At 49.4% G+C, this 21,198-nt stretch overlaps 1 protein-coding gene across 2 annotated transcripts in view; it reads left to right on the top strand.

Moving 5' to 3' along the window:
- Positions 1 to 9,494, top strand: part of PIGZ (phosphatidylinositol glycan anchor biosynthesis class Z (Gwada blood group)) — a 79,489-nt gene extending 69,995 nt beyond the window's left edge. The window contains exons 3-4 of one of the 2 annotated variants that reach the window (XR_015300973.1): positions 6,037 to 8,480; positions 8,850 to 9,494. Coding sequence is in view for 1 of the 2 variants with exons in the window: in XM_086944247.1 (XP_086800373.1) it covers positions 6,037 to 7,676 (1,640 nt within the window). In the remaining variant the exon portion in view is untranslated. Of the gene's footprint in view, positions 1 to 6,036 lie in introns of both variants that reach the window. The other variant, XM_086944247.1, reaches the window with a different exon arrangement.
- The last annotated feature ends 11,704 nt before the right edge of the window (positions 9,495 to 21,198 follow it).

Genomic DNA, 21,198 nt, shown 5'->3' with positions numbered 1-21,198 from the left:
TTTTAATTAATCGAATAAAGCTGGCTTTTGACTTTGACTTTGACTTTGATTAAGAACCCTGCAACCGGCAAACTGGTGTCCAGGCTCAAAAAAATGGGGGACAAACATAGGACTTGTCTGCAGCCTCCAGCTAGGGTGGCCTGGCAGACTGATCTTCAAACGCAGATCTCGGATGAGATGTGGGGCTATTGCTGCTCTAACACCAGGAAAATATCTCTGAACAATAGACATAGATTGATACATTTTAAATACTTGCAGCGGGTCTACTACAACCCGGAGAGGCTGCATAGATATGGCCTGAGGGATTCCGCGGCTTGTGAGCGCTGCCGATTTCCAAACGCGGATTTCATGCACATGGCTTGGGCTTGCCCTGGCGTCCACAGGTTCTGGACGGAGGTATTCGCGGAATTGGGCCTGATTCTAGGCATTGACTTTCAGCCTGATCCTGCCATGGCATTGCTGGGTTATTCCAGACCTTTCCCGGTGGCGATGCGTAGATTGGCAGATATTGCCCTACTGACTGCCAAACGAGCGGTAGCAATGTGCTGGATGAGAGGGCCCCTTCTGACGAAGAGGAGATGGGAGTCCGATCTGCTGTACTGCAATACGCAGTCGATGACTTATAGCGAACTGCTTCCCCCCAGGAGTCGCCCTAGGGATTTCTGGGGGCTGTATAGGGCCTACCTGGACGCTAAAGATGACACCGACCAAGATACGGATCCAGAAGACGCAGAGGACGGTGATGCTCGGGAAGAGGAGACGGGGCACCTGGAGTGCGATATCGCGCTTGATTAGGGAAGCTGCCGGCATTCAAGGGGGGGTCTGTCCTGCAGGGAGCCCGGTGCTACACAGGGGGAGCCTGACCTGCAGGTGAGCGGGGGTATGACGCTGGGAGGGGGTGATGTAAACTGGGGCATTGGTACTACTCTGGGCTCGTTCTGTGGAGTGGATCACTAGGACTGATACATTAGGCGCACGGACGACTCGTCCATTGTACACAAGCTGAGGACTCTGGCATACCTTGAGCGGGACGGTCTACTGGGGAGGGAGCGGGTGTTGAGTTATCGGGGGGGGTTTGGTTTTTCGTACAGTTTCTTTACGGTACACTACCTCCTGGCCTACACACTCAATGGTTTTGTAGTATCTGAGCACCAATATTGGCGAGGCCGGTGAGGGCGCACACATCATGGACACACTATATAACATCTGGGAGTGACTGTTGTGGTCCGTCTTTGGACATTAAGGTACTAAGCATTTATGTGCTTAGCCCTTGTTGCCGCCAGGCCCCCGGGATGCTGGCATACAGGCTGTGTAAACTCTAACTGGTTTGAAGTACTGTGATGGAGTAGTCTGCTGCCGGCCTCAGGGTTGTAGGCTGTACAAGCTGTGTGCCAATTATATATGCAATAAAGTATAAAGTTAATAAAAAAAAAAAGAGTTCTTATAGACCAATATCACTCCTCAATGTAGATAAAATACTGAGTGGGATACTGGCGGCCCGGTTACTGCCTTATATGACTCAAGTGATTCACCCGGATCAAGCCGGGTTTATCCCTAACCGTAATACCACACACAATTCACGTCAACTGGCACATGTATGGCATGCCCGAGTCTAGAGTCCGAGGAATGGGCGCTGTGCCTATTGGACATTCGACAAGCGTTTGACTTGGTGGAGTTGGATCATATGTGGGCAGTGTTGGCTGAGATGGGTGTGGGACAACCATTTAAAAAATTGGTCCAGATCATACATAGTACACCGACCGTGCACGTGCTGGGACAAGTCTCGGAGAATTTTGCCCTGGAGCAAGGTACTCGGCAGGGGTGCCCCCTGTCTCTGCTCCTATTTGCCATAGCAATGGAGCCGCTGGGTATTATGTTACGAACGAAAATGGAGGGTTGGGGGATATGTCTAGGGGAAGCGATCGATCCATGTCCATGTGGTCTCTATGTTTGCCGATGACACACTGGTTTACTTGCGTCAAACGGTAGAGGCAGTTCCCGTGCTCATTGACGACCTGTGTGGTCTGGCTTGTGGCTTAATCTGGGAAAATCCAAATTCTTTACCGTGGGTGCATTAATAGGAAAATTTAAGAACGATTTGCCTAAACTAGGAATGAGATGGGTTCTGGAGGGGTTAGAATATTTGGGGATCACACTGACACATACAAGCACTGCTTATCTCGTCGATAATATAGGGATGAGAATAGACGGGGTTAAGAGTTCCCTGTGTATAGCCCCACAGAAATCTTTCTCACAGTTAAACAGTCTGGTCATAGAGTTGCTGCGGGGTCCCAAACGGAAGAGGGTAAAGCTGAGCACTCTGCAAAGGTGGTTGGAGGTGGGGCGGCTGGAAGTCCCTCGTTTGAATTTGTATTACATGGTCGCACAATTACAACATGCGGTGCACTGGTTTGACAAGCAAGACAACTGGGAGAAGTGGTGTATTCCTCACAGAACTGTTTATGATGGGGTCGGGGTCCCAGGATCTTTTCCCTATGTCATACGTCACGTTGCGTCAATATGGGAAACCGCGGTACAGAAAGTAGTCCGAAAGGCGCCGTATGCCCCTGAGACTCCACTGTGGGTGGTGGCTCCCATCAAACGGATAGAACAAGTAATGAACGTTGTTAAATGAGGAGGGTGGTTGCCTTTTGCTGGGGGACTTATACACTGCAGAGCAGTTCATAACCAGAGAGGAAGCACATTATATTTTTCAGTTGGGCAGGAGGCAGTATTTACAGTATGTTAAGATCTTAGTAGTGGTTAGAGAGTTGTGGCCATCGTTTCCACAAGTGCCGCAGGTCACATCAGTGCTCCAGACAATAACCACCCTAGCAGTGGGACGAAGATTGATCTCACACATATATAGAGCATTGCGGGAAGATGTCCCCTCTGCTCCTCTACGGGTGCAGACCAAATGGGATGAGGTAGTAGGCGAGCCCCTTACAGAGACACAATGGCAGAGTGTGTATGTGGGGGTCAAACAAATAAGCTCTAATGCACGTTTCAAATTAATCCAATATAATGTGGTACACCAGACATCTCACTCCCGACTACTGCATGAAATATACCCGGCGCGAGCGGATATATGTCCCAGATGTCAGAGCTCGGATGCACATTTTATACACATGTTATGCGACTGCCCCGAACTGGCACCTTACTGGAGTGAGATCATAGAGATTTTGCAGGCTGTTACGGGATAAACTATACCAGCCACTATTAAGGAGGTGGTGTTGGGACTACTACCCGCGCCTAAAACTAGGAACCTCACTAAGAGATTTATACAATTGGGGTTGGTTCTAGAAAAACGGCAAATCGCAATCCACTGGCTAAGTCCAGATTCACCCCAGTACAGAAAATGGAATAAGGATATGTTAGAATGGGCCACTGCAGAGTCTGTAAGGATGAAAAAGGTACGGAGGGATGATAAGCTCGAAGATTATATGAAGGCCTGGTGCTTACTGATCACTGATTTAACCAAAGCAAAAAGGGGAAGATCCCTCAGTGGGAGGACAAGCTTCACCTCACCACACTCAGGAACAGGCAGGTTTGTTACCGGTATTAGAGGCCCCTCGCACAGTAGGGAATAACACAGACAACGAAGATACATGACTGAATAGCTGGTCTTCAAACCCCGTAGTGAATATTGATACCCATGATCATAGGGGCCGGGAGAGATGGGGCGAGGAGGGTATTAAGTTTATATTAATGTTAAGTTTAAAGGGATTAAGTGATATCGACATCGAAGATATATGTTTTTTTCTTTTCTTTCAAGCTGATGTAGTAATAGTGACAACAGCCTATGTTGCCAAACTATGTATCCAGATTGATTGCCATCAGGTTCATAGCAGCAAATGTACTATGCTTGTTTTGGAAACGTAATGTTGTCATGAAAATGTCAATAAAAACATTTAAAAAAAATATATATATATATAAATATATATATATATATATATATACACCTGTTAGTTCCGAACACCAGCACGCCCTCAAATCAGGAAACGCCGCAATATATACAGTGAGCAAGGACGTCTTGTCCGAAACGCGTCTGTTCGGCATTTTCACCCTGCACTTGAAAGCTTAATAAAGCGGAAAATAACCAAAGACTGGCTCTGGCGTATTTCTGTGTCTACACGCTGGGTTCTGTGCTTGGATGTATGGCACGGCTACCGGATGGATTGTGATATATATATTTTCCAGGAACTTCGTTGTATCCCCCGCTGTAGTCAGGATAAAAAACGAACCGGACCCAGTCAGGTAATTTTGCCAGATATTTATTTGTGCATTTCTCTCTCCGCCATGACGCGTTTCGGGCCCTTGAGCCCTTGATCACATTTCTAGGAAGGTATTTATCCTATACCATTTTCCAAAAATGCATATGCAACTACATATGCAAGACTTATCTATGGTTCAAGTAACCTATCACTGGCCATTTCTTTCATGTTACGCAGTTCCATTTGAAATGGCAAATTTCTCGTTAAAGTCTTCTGTAACAGTTTTACAGGCCCAGACAGCAACATCCATAATACAATCTTCTTTAGAGCTGACTTAATTTGATAGAGTGGAAAATTTCAGGGTACCAAATTAGTTTTGAAGCTCTCATCAGGCATCATCTGCTCCCAAAATTCCTAGAGGCTATCAAACAGTCTGAGACTTTTGGGTGGGTCTGTGAAACTTGTCTAGATATAAGTAGAGTACCCACAGAGGTGCAAAATCATATTTACTGCCCTTTTTTTTAGGTAAAGGGCATTACATCTATGAACCTTTGCAGGCTCATAGTTATGGCTAGTCTAAACTTTTTTAGGAAGTCTCAGTAGGTGCCCAAGCTTATCTGAAGAGCTAAGGTTTTGGAACGTTTGTGAACTAAACATAATTTATTATGGGAGCAAGAAACTGGTGCGGGAGCACACTGCTTCACCTCCCAGCAGAGTCGCCCCTGGGCATCATGGTAGATGCAGTTCAGATCGACAAGCGAGTACACTTGGAAAGTCTTGAGTGTTTCACCAGGTGGGTGCAGATTAGTGCTGGCATATGGGAGCAATTCTGGTTCTCAATCATTTAAATAATTGGCCTGAAAACGAATTGTTGACATTGAATCAGATTTCTGATTGGTGCTGGTATATGGTGTTTGTGGTGTATGGTGTTAACAGCATGTGTGGCTGTGTCCTCTATTTCTTTTCCACATGAAGCCAAGCTCCATTGGTTGGTGGTGATGGTTTCCAGTAAAACAATCAAGTGTTAAATCTACTCTTGCATGATCAACTGATTTGAATTCAGAGTTGGTATTTGAGGTGTATTGTTAGACAAAACACACCTCACACATCTAACACTGCACAGATGTGCCAGGTACTTGGAGATTACTCTAGCGACAAATGTTTACCCCCAAACAACACGGCACTCCAACGAACAACAGAACACAATAACAAGTCCTACCATTGAGTCATTAAAGTCCAAACAGAGCTGCAGATGGATATTTTGGCTCAACAACATCATCCACTACACACTCAGATACTAAAATAAGGCCAATGTGCAAGCCGCATAACCAAGACTAATCTGTTTACTACCATCAAAACCTTATAATCCATTATACTATCAGTGATAAAATATATCTACTACAAACAATGAGAGAGCCTGAAGTACATTGATGCTTACAACTCAAAACTAGAGTTCTATCAGTGATGAAATTCTTGAAACCCGGGAGCAGGAACTCCGTTAGTTTTGCAACACCAACTAAAGGCAGCATACTCACTATATATGTATGTGTAACAACATAATATCTAGACCTCTGCATCCGGGTGCTGGTAAGGTTTAGTGACCGTTTTCAATATGCCTCACAAAGATAAACACTTTAAACTAAGCAACCAGTGGATGTGATGGGAACAAACAGGTCATGTTGGGTGGTACTCTAGAGAAAACATACTCTTCCTAATCAATTTGTTGCTGTCCAATTAGTCACCTACTGGGAATTTAGTATTATAAAGTGTGTTTATTTCTGTTTCACTTTCCTAATTCTCTTCTCTCATTTGTTTTTTAAAGGTGATATTTTAGACCTGCAGGTCTATCGCCCTTGGGAGTTCCTCTCCAACTTTCCCTGCAGAACAGCGCTTTTCCCGTTAATGACGTCTGGTGCCACGTTCTGGATAATGAAGTCTTTGACACATGTGGGCTTCCTGAATGGCTTCATCAACAGTTACAGCCTTCTGGTGCTTCCAAGGCTATGCTTGACGTTGTTTTCCTTCATTCTTGACTACAGCGTGTATCAGGTTGCGCCCGTCTGGAGGGTGGATCGATGGAAGGCCATGGTCCTTCTTGCTGGATCATACGTTACTCTAGTTTTCTATACTAGAACCTTCAGCAATGTGATCGAGGGGGTTCTGTTTGCCCTGCTTCTGATGCTGGTTTCATTGGAAGCTCCTAAAACTAGTTTAGCAAGAAAATCCATTGCCAATAAAACTAATTACAGCAGCCAAATTGGAATCATCTTGGTTGCTGGATGCTTCAACAGACCAACTTTCCTGGCTTTTGCTGTCGTTCCAATACTGTACTGGGCTGCCAAAAATACAATCTCGTCCCACCGTTCTACAACAATCACCTTGCAAGTGCTAAAATGTGTGCCAGCTGCTACTGCTACGGCCCTTATTTTCATTGCAGTAGACACAGTATATTTTAGCCATGAGGGTCCCGTGGACCATTCGTCGTTGGACAAAGTCAACCAGCCACAAAGCTTTAAGCTAGGGCCACAAAACCTAGTATTCACTCCGTTCAATTTTCTAAAATATAACGTAATTCCCCATAATCTTGCACAACATGGCTCCCACTCTCGAAGTACTCATTTTGTAATCAATGGAGCGATGCTTTTTGGAGTCCTTCATTTATCAGCTGCTGTTGCTGCCGGTAAAGTACTAAGGGGAGGTGTATGCAGGATATTAGAAAGAAAGCACTCGAAGGCAAGGGATGTCCTCCCACTGTTCCGCCATGTTCTGCTCTTGTTTTATTTTGTACCTTTGGCCCTTCTTTCCCTCTTTCCCCATCAGGAACCACGATTCCTCATTCCCCTGATCTTACCACTGGTCCTGTGGAGTGCACCTGAAAGCCAAAAAATACAGTGGAAATCAATCATTGTACTATTCAATTTACTGGGATCCATTGTGTTTGGCTGCTTGCATCAGGGTGGATTAATCCCATGCCTGGCCCAATTAGAACATGTCATTCATACAAAGGAGTCCCTAAACAACCCTTCACATTACACTCTGCTGTTTACACACACCTACATGCCGCCAAGATACCTACTCAACATAAAGAACCAGGAGACGTCGGTGGATGTCATTGACATGGCTGGAACAGAAGAAAAGCAATTTTGTCAGAAAGTGGGAAACATTGCAGGAGATATGTCCTCTAGAAATTCAGAAACCACACAGGACAGAATCCATCATTTTTACATCATAACTCCAGGGACCTTCAAGCCGGCACTTCAAAACTGTGGATTTGTTGTTAAAAATGAAACTCTGTTCTTTCCTCATTTGTCCATGGAAGACCCACCACACATCTCTGTGCTCTTCAGTGACAAGTGGTTAAGTCAGCTTGGGCTGTACATCCTTCAGTTAGAATTGCATGCCTTGCCCGTGGATAGAGGCAATGCACATAGGCTGCAGCAGCCGGATCAACCATTCCAATAGAGCAGTCTACAACATGGCCATGTTGGAAGAAGCACCATTGTAGATCTGGTTCTATCCCAAGGTTCTGCCAACGAGGCAGGGACCATGCAAATGTTTTAGGATACCCACTGACTCCTAATAGATTTTGTTTAAATGAATATATCTCCTATAGATAGCTGAAATGTCTGGCCTGGCTCTGGCCCTTTTGGACATACCAAGGTCTTGATCTGGAAAAAAAAGTCAACAAGCAGTTTTAATCATGGACATCAACAAGAAAGTATCAAAAGAGAACTTCTCACATGGCCTTTGAATTTTTTGTTGTGATGTACTATAATGTAAGATTTCTGTAGAGCACTTAAAGCCTGATTCTCAACAGATTAAACCAAAGATGCTGTGCAGGTCTCGCAAAGGCCAGATTGATTACTCAAACAGAGCTCTCTGCCGTTAGTTCGCCCCACTGCAGACACAGAACTGTCACACTAAGATATTATATTTCAGTTTTTGTTGAGAAGGTCTCTAGATCATGGTTTTGCAAGACAAGGTATTAGTGCTTAATTTGTAAAAAAAAAAGTGCCATGGCTATAGTCAGCAGGTCACTGCCTCTTGCCCTACCCATTGCGGCTGTCAACTACAGTAACCACATAACTAATAAGTCACACTCTTACAAGTGTTACAATTCTGACAATTTCAGGACCCCCAAAGATAAGAGAATGGTTTTGGTAGCAGGTATTAGTCATTCTTAATGTATATTGAATTAATAAACAGCAGTTGTTTTGCTCATCTCTGTATTAAAAAACAGCACTACCATGTTGCAGACTGTCACAGGTAATGGCAAAGGTAAATACCTAGGCAAAAACAATGTAGATATCTGGCACAAATTCAATATAAAAATATAAACACAAGAAAAAAAGATAATATAACAAAATATTATGATGACATATAAAATGTAATGATATTGATAAAAATTGATATAAACATGTTCAATCATATAAGAGAAATATACTAAAAATACAATAAAAGAGAGTTAGATGTTAAATTATAGTAGTGTCTAATGTTCAGGGGAAAATTAAAACTTTGGTGGTTCCCAGAACTGATTGTCGGAGCTGATGTAATGTATATTGAATTAATAAACAGCAGTTGTTTTGCTCATCTCTGTACTAAATAACAGCACTACCATGTTGCAGACTGTCACAGGTACAGGTGCTGACAATTAAGTGCTGGTGCCGGGCACCGGAAACCACCAACTCAAATTAAGCACTACAAGTAAGGAAATCCTGCTGTCATGGTTGGTACATTACTAGCTGAGCAGGTTCATGTATGTACCTGGCCTCCCCATTCCTTCAGTGCCATACGATCCAAATGTCATCCCTGCTCCCATCACAAGTTTGTCAAATAAATAACCATAGGGTAGAAACATGTCTCCTGGTCATTCAAACCCCATCCTCTGGGACGAAATATTGTCTCGTGACCAGGGGTGGGGTTGTAAACCAGTCGGTGCATTTTCATCTAGTGAGCAGGGTTAGGGCGTTGCGACCCGCTGCGTCTAGATATTAATAATGGGTTTAAAAGTTCCTGCTGCAGAGTTCCTTGTTTGGCCAGAAAAAAAGCACAAGAAGAGGGTTGAGACAAGAGTCCGCACCTGTCACTACAAGTGGCTGGCTGGTTTGGTGATGGTGCAAAGAAACCAGGAAGTGCATCCCTCTACACTTCCTGTTAGTGAAAACCCCAAAGACAAGCGCAAAAAAAGTGGAATCAGCACACATCAATTTAGATTATTGATAAAAGTTCAAGTGAAATCAAGTGTCCATGATGATTTGAATACATTTGCAAGGTCCAAAATTTGTATTTGTATTCAAAAATATTTTCTTTATTAATCAACGATTATGAAAATCCAATATTCACATATTTCATTGAGCCATTTAGCCAACACATTTTGTCCCATAGGCAACTTCTTCAGGGCTCTAAGTTGTGTTCTTTCCAAAATCCAATACTAATCAAAAGGACTTTTGCAAAAGTAGGTAAAGTTGTAATGTCACTGTTGGACTTGGCCCTTTTGGCAGGTTCACCCCTGAACTTTTTGCCTTTTAATATGACATAATAGTAGTGATTTCTGGTCTCTGCGTAGTTTGGCACTGTGGGCCAGTGTAAAGTGCGTGCGCTCTCTGAGTGCGTGTGGTGAGATTGGCCTGCCCTCCCATAGGAATGCATGGGGGAAATGTGTGTCCATGGTAATTCTGGATGTGAGAGGAGTGCAGGGATGAGTTAGGTATGTGCGAAATCGTGAAATTAAATGTTGCGCGATGGTGTGCGCAGATTTATTGTGACTAGTGGAGAAGTGCCACTTTTAGAAGTTGGCATTTCTGTGTGCAGTGTCTGCCTGCCTGAAGTGAATTGTATGTCTGGCTTGTGATTGACAGGGGCTGGCTGGTGTGCTTGGCTCCAGGAGCCAGGATGGGTCTGCCCGGTGGTGAATAGGGAGATCTGCATGGGAGGGAGGAGTTGCACCTGGGACCTGAATAGGGCTGGGCCTTCCCTCGACAATGCTGGCTCCACCCCCTGTGGTGCATCTGATGTCCCTGGCCTGTCCTGTGAATAGAAGAAGAGGAGCTGAGCAAAACAAAGTGCTCAGGTGCTCCCAAAACAGTTGCATCTGGTTTACCCTAAACCCTGTGCTAGGTGACAATGGAAATTACTGTATAAAAGAAGGTGCTGTGACCCCATGTAAATGTTCTTGTTTGCTACTTGAATCTACCAGGGGTGTGCTGCTGCTGGGGCCCAGGGGAAGGCTTGCCTCCCTGGGCCCCAGGCTTGCCTCCCTGGGCCCTGCCCTGCCCCTGGATACCTGGAGAACGTCTCTTTGGGACCCTTCTGCCCTCTTCTCCTGTGAGGACCTTGTTGCTAGGACTTCTTTTTGCTTCAGAGACCATTCCTGGGGACTTTGTGGATTTTGTGATCCCCAGCGCCTCGTGAGCACTTTATTTTTACTTCCTAGCAGAGCGCTGTCTTTATCCCAGGGGGAAGCGCTTCTGCAGTTCACTCGCAGCGCTGCGCTGCAAATCACCTTCGGGGTGGATCCCGACGTAAGGATTCCCATGCACTTTTGGGCCTAATGCGGGTGCCCACACCACTTATTAGAGCGTTTTGCGGGTGCCCACCCCATTGAGGTATTATAGTATTCGAGGGTGCTTACCCCTCATTTCTGCTGCGATATTCCCGCCGCAGCCGCAGGCAAACAGGAAGTCAGGCACCGTAGTGCCTGACGGCGGGTGGGACTTCCGGTTTTAATAGGAAGTCCCGCACCCGCCGCCACAAGAGAAGGAGAGAAGCTGTCCGGGAGAAGAATGGCGCCTGCCGGTGCGGGGCTCCCATGGTTAAGGGAGAACCCCGCAGGCCCCACCCAGTAAAGCCCAAAGGCGGAGGGGGCACGAGGCACATTGCCGGTGCCTGCCCCCACCGTGGGCGAAGTGAAGAAATCGCCGCAAACGGAGAGGAGTCCCCAGAGAGCAGCCCGGTGAGTTGAGAAGGGCTGAGGGGCTCCGTGGGGGCTAATGTTGGTGCCTGATAAAGGTACAGTGCCAGTGTTGCATTCAGAGCTGCCCCGTATGGCAGTGGGCCGCTCCAAAGTTGATAATACACTTCCTGGGAGCCTCCGTGGGCCCCACAGTGCTCGGGGCCAAGTTCTGCTTTGGCCCGGAGTTCTTTAAAGTCCCTGTGAGGGGCTTGGTGCCTCATTTGTTCCACAGAGCCCCATAGGCCTTCCCTGCTTTTGGCCCCATTTCTCTTAGAGCCTAGATGGCTCCAACGTGGGACATAATTGTTTAAGGGCCACTGAGGACCCCTGCCTCATTTTACATTTTATTATCTACAGCTGCCCAGCAAGTAGTGGGTAGCTGCACCGTTTAGACGCAATTCTTAAGAGAGTCCCTGAGAGGGACAGAGGTGGCACAGAGGTGCGAGGTCTTCCAACGCTGCGCAACACTGAGTTCCAGCTGCATCGTTTAGGCCCCCATGTTATTGTTCACAGCTGTCCAGCAAGTAGTGGGCAGCTGCAACGTTTAGGTTTTGTGCAGTGGCGCACCCTTGACTTTCGCTGCTTAAGCAGCATCCCTGACTTTGGGACATAGGGCATTTGAGCCCCCCCCTATTGGAGATGGCCAGTTGGCCAGGGGGATGAGTACATTGATAGGGCACAAGGCCCTAATGTGATTTGTGTGCTAACTATGATTTTGGGTGCTAGGAAATGTATTATGAATAGTATGTTTTACGCACCCTCTTTGATGCCTCTAAATATGGTTTATGATTATGAGGTTGTTTTACTTATTTTGGGTTGTGTTAGTGAGATTATACTTCACTGTGTGATTTACACCCCTATTGTGATTTATACTTAGGTGGTTAGAGTCTAAAGTACTTAGACTAGTGGGATACTGTGCACAATGTAGTTTATGTCACAGACTGATGCAAAGTACCGTGATTACTAGTGTTTACTGGTTGTACGTTTTATGACCTATTTTTCTTTTACCAAGTTATCTTTTTGACTTTTACCAAGTTCACCTTGTGATGGCTCTGACAGTGATCCATGTGGCCCAGTCAGATGTACATAATCCCTTGTAAATATTGCCCCATGCTAGTTTGCACAGTGTACATTATGTGTTTACTATTCTGTGTTTTAAGAATACAAAGGCTATTTTTGATATAACCTTGGGTGGAGTTCCTTTTGTAGTGTACCTGGGATGTTGTTGCTGTTGTGTGCGTGTGCAAATGCCTTACACATGGCCTCCGGTATAAGCCTGACTGCTCGTGCCAAGCTACCAAGAGCGTTAGCAGGGGTTATCTTTGGAGTGTAACTCCCTTGCCCTAACTAGAGTGGTGGTCTCTGCATGGCTTTGGCGCAAGCCTTAGCCAACCAGAGATCCCATTTATAAGAGTCACACTATTAATCTTAAAATGACGATGGTGAAGTAAGTATCATCAATGAGTGGCAAGGTGGCCAGCAGCAGTGTGCTCAGCGTATATTCGCAAAATGAATGAATATTGGCCAGCAGTTTTCAGGTAACAATTACAAGATAACGCTGGTGATTAATGCTCCTGCTGGAGAGAGATCAGAGTTTTGTCTAGTGACAATTTTGACTCAAAATACAGTAGCGCAGAGGGTTAACCGTGCCTGCTGTAAAGAAAGAGCACCATGCAGATTACAGTAGCTCAGTACATTAACTCTTTTGTCACAGAGATCCTGTTGTTGCTTGCAGTTCATAAGTCACAATCCTAATATAACACAGTAAGCTATGAACTGCCATGAAAGAGATGCATGCAAACTGCAAGATATAGGTTAGAATGTTATGATTTTTCCCCAGGTTGTAATGCTCCTAATGTTGCTAAAAAGAGTGTTTTGGTTATCGATACATTTCTATTAGTAAAACCAACCCCAAAAAGTGTGTTACGATTAAATCCTGAGCTGGTGCTTCTCCAGAATAAACACCATTAAAATATAAAGCCTAGCCGTATGAATGACATGTGACTCCTACACCTTGTGGTCCTCTTTGTGTTGTGTAACATTTCCAATGCACTGATTGTCACATGTATGATTCATTGTCTCTGCATAATATGTGTGTGACGTAAAGTGCTTTGACACCCTGCACTGGTATGAGTAGCACTATATCTCAAATTAAGTACATGTGAGCCAGGGGCTATGGAAGGATAATGGGCACAGTTAGAGGTTGGCAGTGAGAGAATCTGTGAAAAAGCAGGTCATTGGGGGTGAGAGGGGGCGCCAACAAAGTTTGTCACAACAGGTGCCACCAGTGCTTACAAACAGCCCTCTTGGTGTGTGACTCCTACCTTTAATTTGAGACACGACAAATGCACTAACTAGGCAAATCACAAGCTTCCAGTTTGCAGGGAATTGCACAAAAACACCTGCCAATATTTACGAGGCAGGAGCCCTTTGACCCCCGAATATCTGTAATGCTGGGATGGAGGCCTGTGAGGGACAGCACAATACTGGCTGCCCTCCCTGATTGGGCAACCACCTTTCACAAGATGAAAGCCATCCCAGTGGTTCTGAACCATAATTGTTGCTAAAAATCATTGATCTCTTACATACCGACGCGCAAGGAAATGGGGGCACTCAGTACATGCCCCTATCCTTTGTAATATGGTATGGGTCACAACATGTACTTTGTGATCAGAAAAGTAATTTTAACCCACAAAGTTCACTTTGTAATGCACTGCTTTGTGGTATCCCGTATTAGTCTACGATTTTATGGCATGACACAGAGTCTAACATTATGCAAATCACCTTCATCGCCTGCTCACAGCAGCAACAATTGAAGAACCTAGAACTTTAATAATATACTAACAACTTATAAAATCCTCCAACTCGCGCAATCTCCCTTCTTTGTTGCTACTGCTCAGAGATAAGTACATCTCCTACCAACTACTTTGTTGTGAGCACTGCATGCCAATTGAGCTATTTAACCATACAGATGTCAGCCCACCCTAGTCCCTAACTATAATATAATAATAATAATAAAGAGGTTTATAAAGCGCCTGGTGACGCCATCTCGGCGTGTCCTCGCGCTGTGGAGATGAGATAAGTTCCGTGTAGGCTAGACTCCGCTCTATAGATTGTAGAGGTGGGTTTTTAAGAGTTTTCTAAACTTAGCTTCTGTTTCTACTAGCCTAAGGCCAACAGGGAGTTGGCCTTAGGCTAGTATACCCTTCCTCGCGCACCTCTAAAGTAGTGCAAATGGGGGCGTGGCCAAGATGGCGGGGTGAGCGGACGCTTCCTCCCGTAGCTCCTCCGGCCCGACTCAGCTCGAGCCCCGATTTCAGCGCTTCTCTCCCCCCGCGGCTGCTTTGCGGGTGAGAGGAATGTGTCGGAGTTCCTGGCGCACCTATTGATACTACTTTGACTCCTATCGCCCCGGGGGAAGTACCCCGAAAGCTTGCTTAAAGTTCGGAGCACGAGGAGAGCCTGGGAGGCGGAGCGTATTGCAGTGCTGTCCAGGCGCCTCGGCTGGGCCTGGTGCTGAAAGCTGGTGATCCCGAGTGTTCGGTCCCGACGTGCTCCGGAGAATAACAGCGCTCCCCGGCCAAAGCCTACGTGACCGGTATCACCGACGCGCAGCAGGCCCTGGACCTTAGCTGGCACTTTGGCACTTTGGCCCCTCGCTACCGACAACGGTGCATGGCACGGCGTGGGCCCCGGACCTGGCGGAGAGGGACGGAGACATCTAAACGGCAGCCGACCTGGGCGAACCCACTGGCGGAACTGTGAGACATTGGCTGTGGACTTTCCTTGCTTATTATGCCCCGGAGGTCGCCGACGGTCTCGCCAGCACAGGCCGCTCTGTTGGGCCCCGCCCTGCCGCCATCTTCTCCCTGAGGAGCTGGAGCTGGCGACCTCCACCCGTGCCTTTGGCGGGCAGGTGCCCACTTTCGCATTGGCTCATGTCCTGATCACCCAAGGGGTGCACTTCTGAAAGGCCCCGACTTTGGCCCCCCTGATTGCCACCTTGGTCGGTACAACGATTGTCTCGCCCCGGCCAGAGCCGCCATTTTGTCGCTTGTGACGCAGCACCCTTGTCCTCGGCGGGGTCTCACATCTGGTGCCCGCAGGCGACTGAACGCATCTACAGCGGCCAGCCCTGAACCTTGCCCATTGCAGCGGCCACGATGACTGGGAGAGGAGGCTCGAGAAGGGGCGATCGTACTCTGCCGGACATGCTCAGCAGAGCCCAGCAGCTAAGGGACAGGACGCAGCCGTCGCCGGGGTCCTCCCGGGCCTCGGCAGACGCAACCGGCGGCGAACCACCGGTCACGAGGTCCTTTATGGAGGACTTATTTAGCTCCCTCAAGGACGACTTCCAAACGCTAAAGAAGGAGGTGGCCAGCGAGGTGCGAGAAGTGCGCAAGGAGGTGGAGGGCCTTGGTGAGCGTGTTGACACGGTGGAAACGGCGGCCCAGCGCCGTGACGAGGAGATAGTCCATCTCCAGCAGGACGTTCTCCGTCTCCGAGAGCAATGTGTCGAGCTCCAGGCCCACTCTGAAGACCTCGAGAACAGGTCCAACATCCGGGTGCGGGGTGTCCCATCAGCGGACGAGGGGACGGACCTGGTGGCCTATCTACAGGACTTGTTCCGGGAGATTCTGGGAGAGGACGCAGAATTCCCGATCCGCAAAGACAGAGCGCACAGAGAGGGCCGACAGCGCCAGTCTTCAGCACCCCCACCGGACATCCTGGCGTTCCTGCCTGATTTACCCTTGAAGGAGCGCATCATGGCGGAGGCCCGCAGGAAGCAGCCTTTCACTTTCAGAGAGCGGCCTGTGGCGCTCTATCAGGACCTGTCCGCCATCACGCTGCAGAAGCGCAGGTCCTTCCGGATTGCTACAGACTTTCTGCGGGAGCACGAGACGCCCTACTCCTGGGGTCACCCCTTCCGCCTCATCTTTCGATGGAACGGAGTGCTACACCAGCTGCGCTCCCTCCAGGACATCTGTGGGGTGTTGGGACTCACGGCCACGGAGGAGGACGGAGCGACGCCCACGTGGAGGCGCTCGGAGATACGGACTCGGAGGAGATCGACGAGGAGAAGATCGTCAGCGACTGTGAGTCGCCCTGATTCCCCTACCATCAGGGCAGATATGGAGGAAGCCCTGAGAACGGCGGCCAGGAACTTGCCTGACTCCGACAGCGTGGCCTTGACGGCCTGATTTCACTCCGGGGGGAGAGATGCTTAGCTTCTACGATGCTGGGTTGGGGCTGGGGGTTGGGAGGGAACGGTTGGAGGTGAGTGGCTGAACGTCCACTTGATTGTTTTCTACAGACTTGCCCGTCTGGGCTGGACTGAGACAATGGGGTGTTTTTATTTGTTCGTGGTTTTGTCTAGTTGCCATGGGTTGGTTTTGGGAGGGTGTAAGAGTTGTTTTGTTGTTGGTGGGGTCCCGTCTGATAATGCCCAAACACACGTGAGGCCGGTCCTGGCCTTCCCTGCGCTCCTGCCCCGCGCGCCCCCTCCACTGATCCCTCGCTTGCTGCATAGCGCTTCGATCCCCTGGGAGCGATGCCGTCCTTGAAGGTGGTGACCCTTAATGTTAAGGGTCTGAACAACCCTGTGAAGCGTAGGGCGATCCTTTCCCTGCTAGAGGGGACGCAAGCGGACATTTGCCTTTTGCAGGAAACTCATTTACTTTCCAAAGATTGTCACAGGCTGCGCTCCGCCAAGTTCCCCACCCAATTCTTCTCTTCGGCGGCGATCAAGACTGCGGGCGTAGCCATTCTTTTAGCCAGCTCCTTCAGGGGCGAGGTATTGTACAAATATGCCGAGCAGAAGGGGAGGCTCTTAGTGTATCGCATGCGGCTTGGGGGTATCGCCTTCACGGTTGGCTCCGTTTACAGCCCGACTGACCACCAGGATCGTTTCCTGGAATCAGTGTTGGTGGACGTCACTGCCTCGCCCGATCGCCATGTTGTCCTGGGGGGAGACCTAAATATGGTCTTCGACTCAGCTATGGATAGGTCTGCCCAACGCTTCCCGCAGACGGGGGAGCTTTCCCGAGCGGTGCAGGACCGGATTGCAGAGATGGATCTGCATGATCTCTGGCGCACTATGCACCCCACCGATCGGGACTATTCATACTTCTCCCATGCGCACCGCACTTATTCGCGGTTGGACTATCTCTTGGTGAGCGGACCGCTTTGCTCGGCCGCCACGGCAGCAGACATCGGGGTTTTGTCCCTGTCCGATCATGCACCAGTGTCCGGAGTCTTTGCTTGGCCGGCAGCCCCCCCTCCAGAGGGATGTGGCGGCTTCGGGATACTCTTCTACATAAGAAGTCGGTGGTGAAGCGAGTGGGGGAGGTCAACCAGGAGTATCTGGTCCACAATAGCAACTCCGACACGTCTCTAGCGACGCAGTGGGCAGCCTTGAAGGCGGTCCTCAGGGGGGAATTTATCTCCATTTCCTCGGCGGAGAACAGAGAGCGGCAATGTAAGAGGGACGAACTGACGGCGCAAGTCAGGGAACTTGAGCAGGTTCACCGCCGAACGGGAGCTCCTCGAGTTTGGAGGCAGCTGAAAGCGGCGAGGAAACTCCTCTCTGCGCTAGATCTAGATCGGGCGGAATACGCAGCGTTGCGTCTGAAGCATGCCTTTTATACGGGCGGGGACAGATGCGGTAAGCTCCTGGCCCATCGGCTCAGAGCTGCGCAGCAACGCAATGTGGTGAAGGAGCTAGTGGGTGCAGATGGGGTTCCGGTTACCGATGACGCGGACGTGGCGGATTCCTTCCGTAGCTTTTACGAGGCGCTATACGCCACGGAACCCTCCCCACCGGAAGAAGCTGAGGCCTATCTGGAGTCTATGACCCTCCCGGCTCTGGAGCCCGCCCAGGCGGACCACCTAGAGAGGGACATCCATGTGGAGGAAGTCATCTCCGCTATTGCACGATTGAAGCACGGTAAGGCCCCAGGCCCGGATGGCTACACGGCCTTGTTCTACAAGACCTTCTGCTCCACTGTGGCGCCTATCCTGGCTCGCCTGTTCAACTCCTTCTCTGAGCCGGGGGCTATCCCGCCGGACCTCCTTTCCGCGACGGTGTCGGTTATTCCGAAGCCCGGGAAGGATCGGACCCTGTGCGGTTCATATCGGCCTATTTCGCTTCTGAATGTGGACCTTAAGCTCTACACGGGGATCCTGGCGGCCAGACTTGGCCTGCACCTACCAGGCCTGGTGGAGGCGGACCAGGCTGGTTTTGTGCCCGGTAGGCAGACAGTCGACAACACCAAGAGGGTGACGCACGTGTTAGAAAAGGCCTCACGCGTCCCGGGGGAACGGATGTTACTGTCGGTCGATGCGGAGAAGGCCTTTGATAGGGTTCATTGGCCGTACCTTGAGCTGGTTCTCGGGAAACTGGGGATCGGCGAGAAGTTCCGCACCATGGTCTTTAATTGTTATAAGAGACCGTCAGCATCGGTGCGAGTCAACGGACACAGCTCTAGTAGTTTTGCCATTGAGCGTGGTACGAGACAGGGCTGCCCCCTCTCACTGCTCTTGTTCGCCCTCTATATGGAGCCGTTCGCCCAGAGGATCCGCGACAATCCGGACGCTATTGGGGTTAAGATGGGTCAGTACACCCATACTGTCAGCCTATATGCGGACGATGTCCTGCTGACCCTGGATGACCCCAGGCGGTCGCTCCCTGCTTGTGTCCAGGAACTGAACGCCTTTGCACGCGTGGCCGGCTTTAAAATGAACATGTCCAAATCGGCTGCCCTGGATGTGTCGCTCTCCGCGGACACCAGGCGAGACCTCCAGCGTCTTTTCCCTATGCAGTGGTCCTCTTCCACGGTGCCGTACCTGGGGATCCTGCTTGCACCTTCGCTGCCTGAAATGGTCAAAGCCAACTATTCTTCCCTTAGCAAGAAGATTAAGGAGGAACTCGGCCGATGGGGCAAGGGCCTGCTCTCGTAGCTGGGTCGTATCGCAGCGGTGAAGATGACGGTACTGCCTCAGATCTTGTATCTTTTTCGAGCTCTACCTCTCCAGCCCCCTGTGGGTTGGATACAGCAAGCGCAGGCTGACATCTCCCGTTTCATGTGGCAGGGCCGCAAGCCTCGGATGAAGCGGGTTCTTTCCACGCTTGCCCCGGAGGCGGGGGGTCTCGGAGTTCCGGACCTCCGGAAGTATTTTCAAGCGGCGCAACTCCGGTATTTGGTGGAATGGAGCAGGTGGGAGTCGGACAAGCACTGGCTCTTTCAAGACCAGGCGGTTGCAGGTCGCACCCTTCAAGAGGTTCCATTCCTGCGGCGCGCACATCGCCCGGCTAATCTCTACGCCTCCTTTGTCACCCGGGTCCCACTGCGAGTGTGGGACGCGGTTTGTGAGCTCCGCGGCCTAACCACTTTCCCATCACCGTTTACACCCATAGTTGGTAACCCAGACTTTACTCCGGGCCTAGAACCGGGAGCTTTTTCTCACTGGGTGAGTGCGGGTTGCAGGGTGCTCTTTCAGATTTACGGGCCAGAGGGCGTGCTCCCTTTCCAACAACTCCGACAGGAATTTGGTCTGATGGAGGTGGACAGACTGCGTTATATGCAGGTCCGTCACTGGGCTCTCCAGCCCCAAGTGCGCGATGTCGCAGCCCGTCAAATCACACCTTACGAGCGGTGGCTGGTGACTCGGACCTCGGATGCCAAGCTTATCTCCGATCTGTATAAATTCCTCCAACCCCCGCCGTTTCATTATCACAACCCGGGGAGGGAGCGCTGGCACAGGGAGCTGGGCAGAACCCTGAGCCACAAGGAGTGGGACAAGATCGCATATCGGGCGAGGCACTCTGCGTATCACACTGGGCTGACGGAGACCTTCACCAAGGTGTCCACCTACTGGTATTACACCCCGGAGAGGCTCTACGAGATGCACAAACTCACCCACAAAGGTTGCTGGCGAGGCTGCGGACAGGAGGGTACTCTATTGCACATTCTCTGGGGGTGCCCGGTGCTGTCTGCTTATTGGAAGGAGGTCTTAGATGAGGTGGACAGGCACTTTGAGGTTGAGCTCCCGCGCTTCCCAGCATACGTCCTGCTAGGCCTTCCCAATGACTTGATGTACCCGCTGAAGTCCCGCAGGGGTAGGCAGATTGCTATTGCGCTAGGCTCAGCGGTTCAAAATATCCTTGTACACTGGCGCACCCCCACTGCCCCCTCTATCACTGGCTGGTTACATAGACTCTGGCAAGTACTGGGTATGGAGAAGATGTCGCTCACTGTGGCTGGAAATGTAGACCAGTTCGAGGAGCTCTGGCACCCTTTCTTGGCACTGCTGTCCACGGAATTTCGCGAGCTCACATGTCCGAGGTACCTGCGCCTTCTTAGGCTGACGCCGCCGGAGGCTCCAGCGGATTAAGAGGGATGGGATCAGGGGGACTGGGGGTTGGGGGTAGGCGGCTTGGGGTGAATGTTTCTACAACGGGCTATTGGACGGGGATGTTGGGGTATTGTTTTCTTCTTTTTCTTTTCTGGGGACGGGGGGCTTAGAGGGACTGTGTTGTTTTCGCTGTGTTGCGGGATGCTACTCATGCTTAGCTTTGATTGGGAGGTTGGGGACTTTTGGAGGGTTTTTCGCACTACCTTATTGCCTTGTAGCATATGCCTCTTTTCCCCTCCGGGACTGCCGACCTCCCCACTTTCCGCCAGAATTGCTGCAACATGTCTCTTTTTGCACTGTATGTAAACTTGACCTCCTACTTCCCTTCCCCATGTTTTTTATGTTTTAATAAAATGCTTTAAACCTAAAGTAGTGCAAATTAACATTTATATTAATTTTGTTTATTTTAACTTGAGGAAGGTGGGTGGCGCCTTTTGAGATCAGCCACTTTAAATCATTAGCTCGGGACAGCGGTCTTCCCACCCTGCTCCGAGCCCACGCAATGTCTTTTTTGGCCCTTTACGGCTGAAAACAAGCTTTTACCCAGTGCGTCGGTCTCCCCTTCGAGACCGATCTTGCACTTGACTTAGGCCTTCGGAAATAAATAAAGGCTGCATC

The sequence above is a fragment of the Lissotriton vulgaris genome, chromosome 11, assembly GCF_964263255.1.
Source record: "Lissotriton vulgaris chromosome 11, aLisVul1.2, whole genome shotgun sequence".
Classification (NCBI taxonomy): Eukaryota; Metazoa; Chordata; class Amphibia; order Caudata; family Salamandridae; genus Lissotriton; species Lissotriton vulgaris.
The sequence above is the reverse complement of the archived record's forward strand: the minus strand, read 5'-3'. Positions and strand labels throughout refer to the sequence as shown.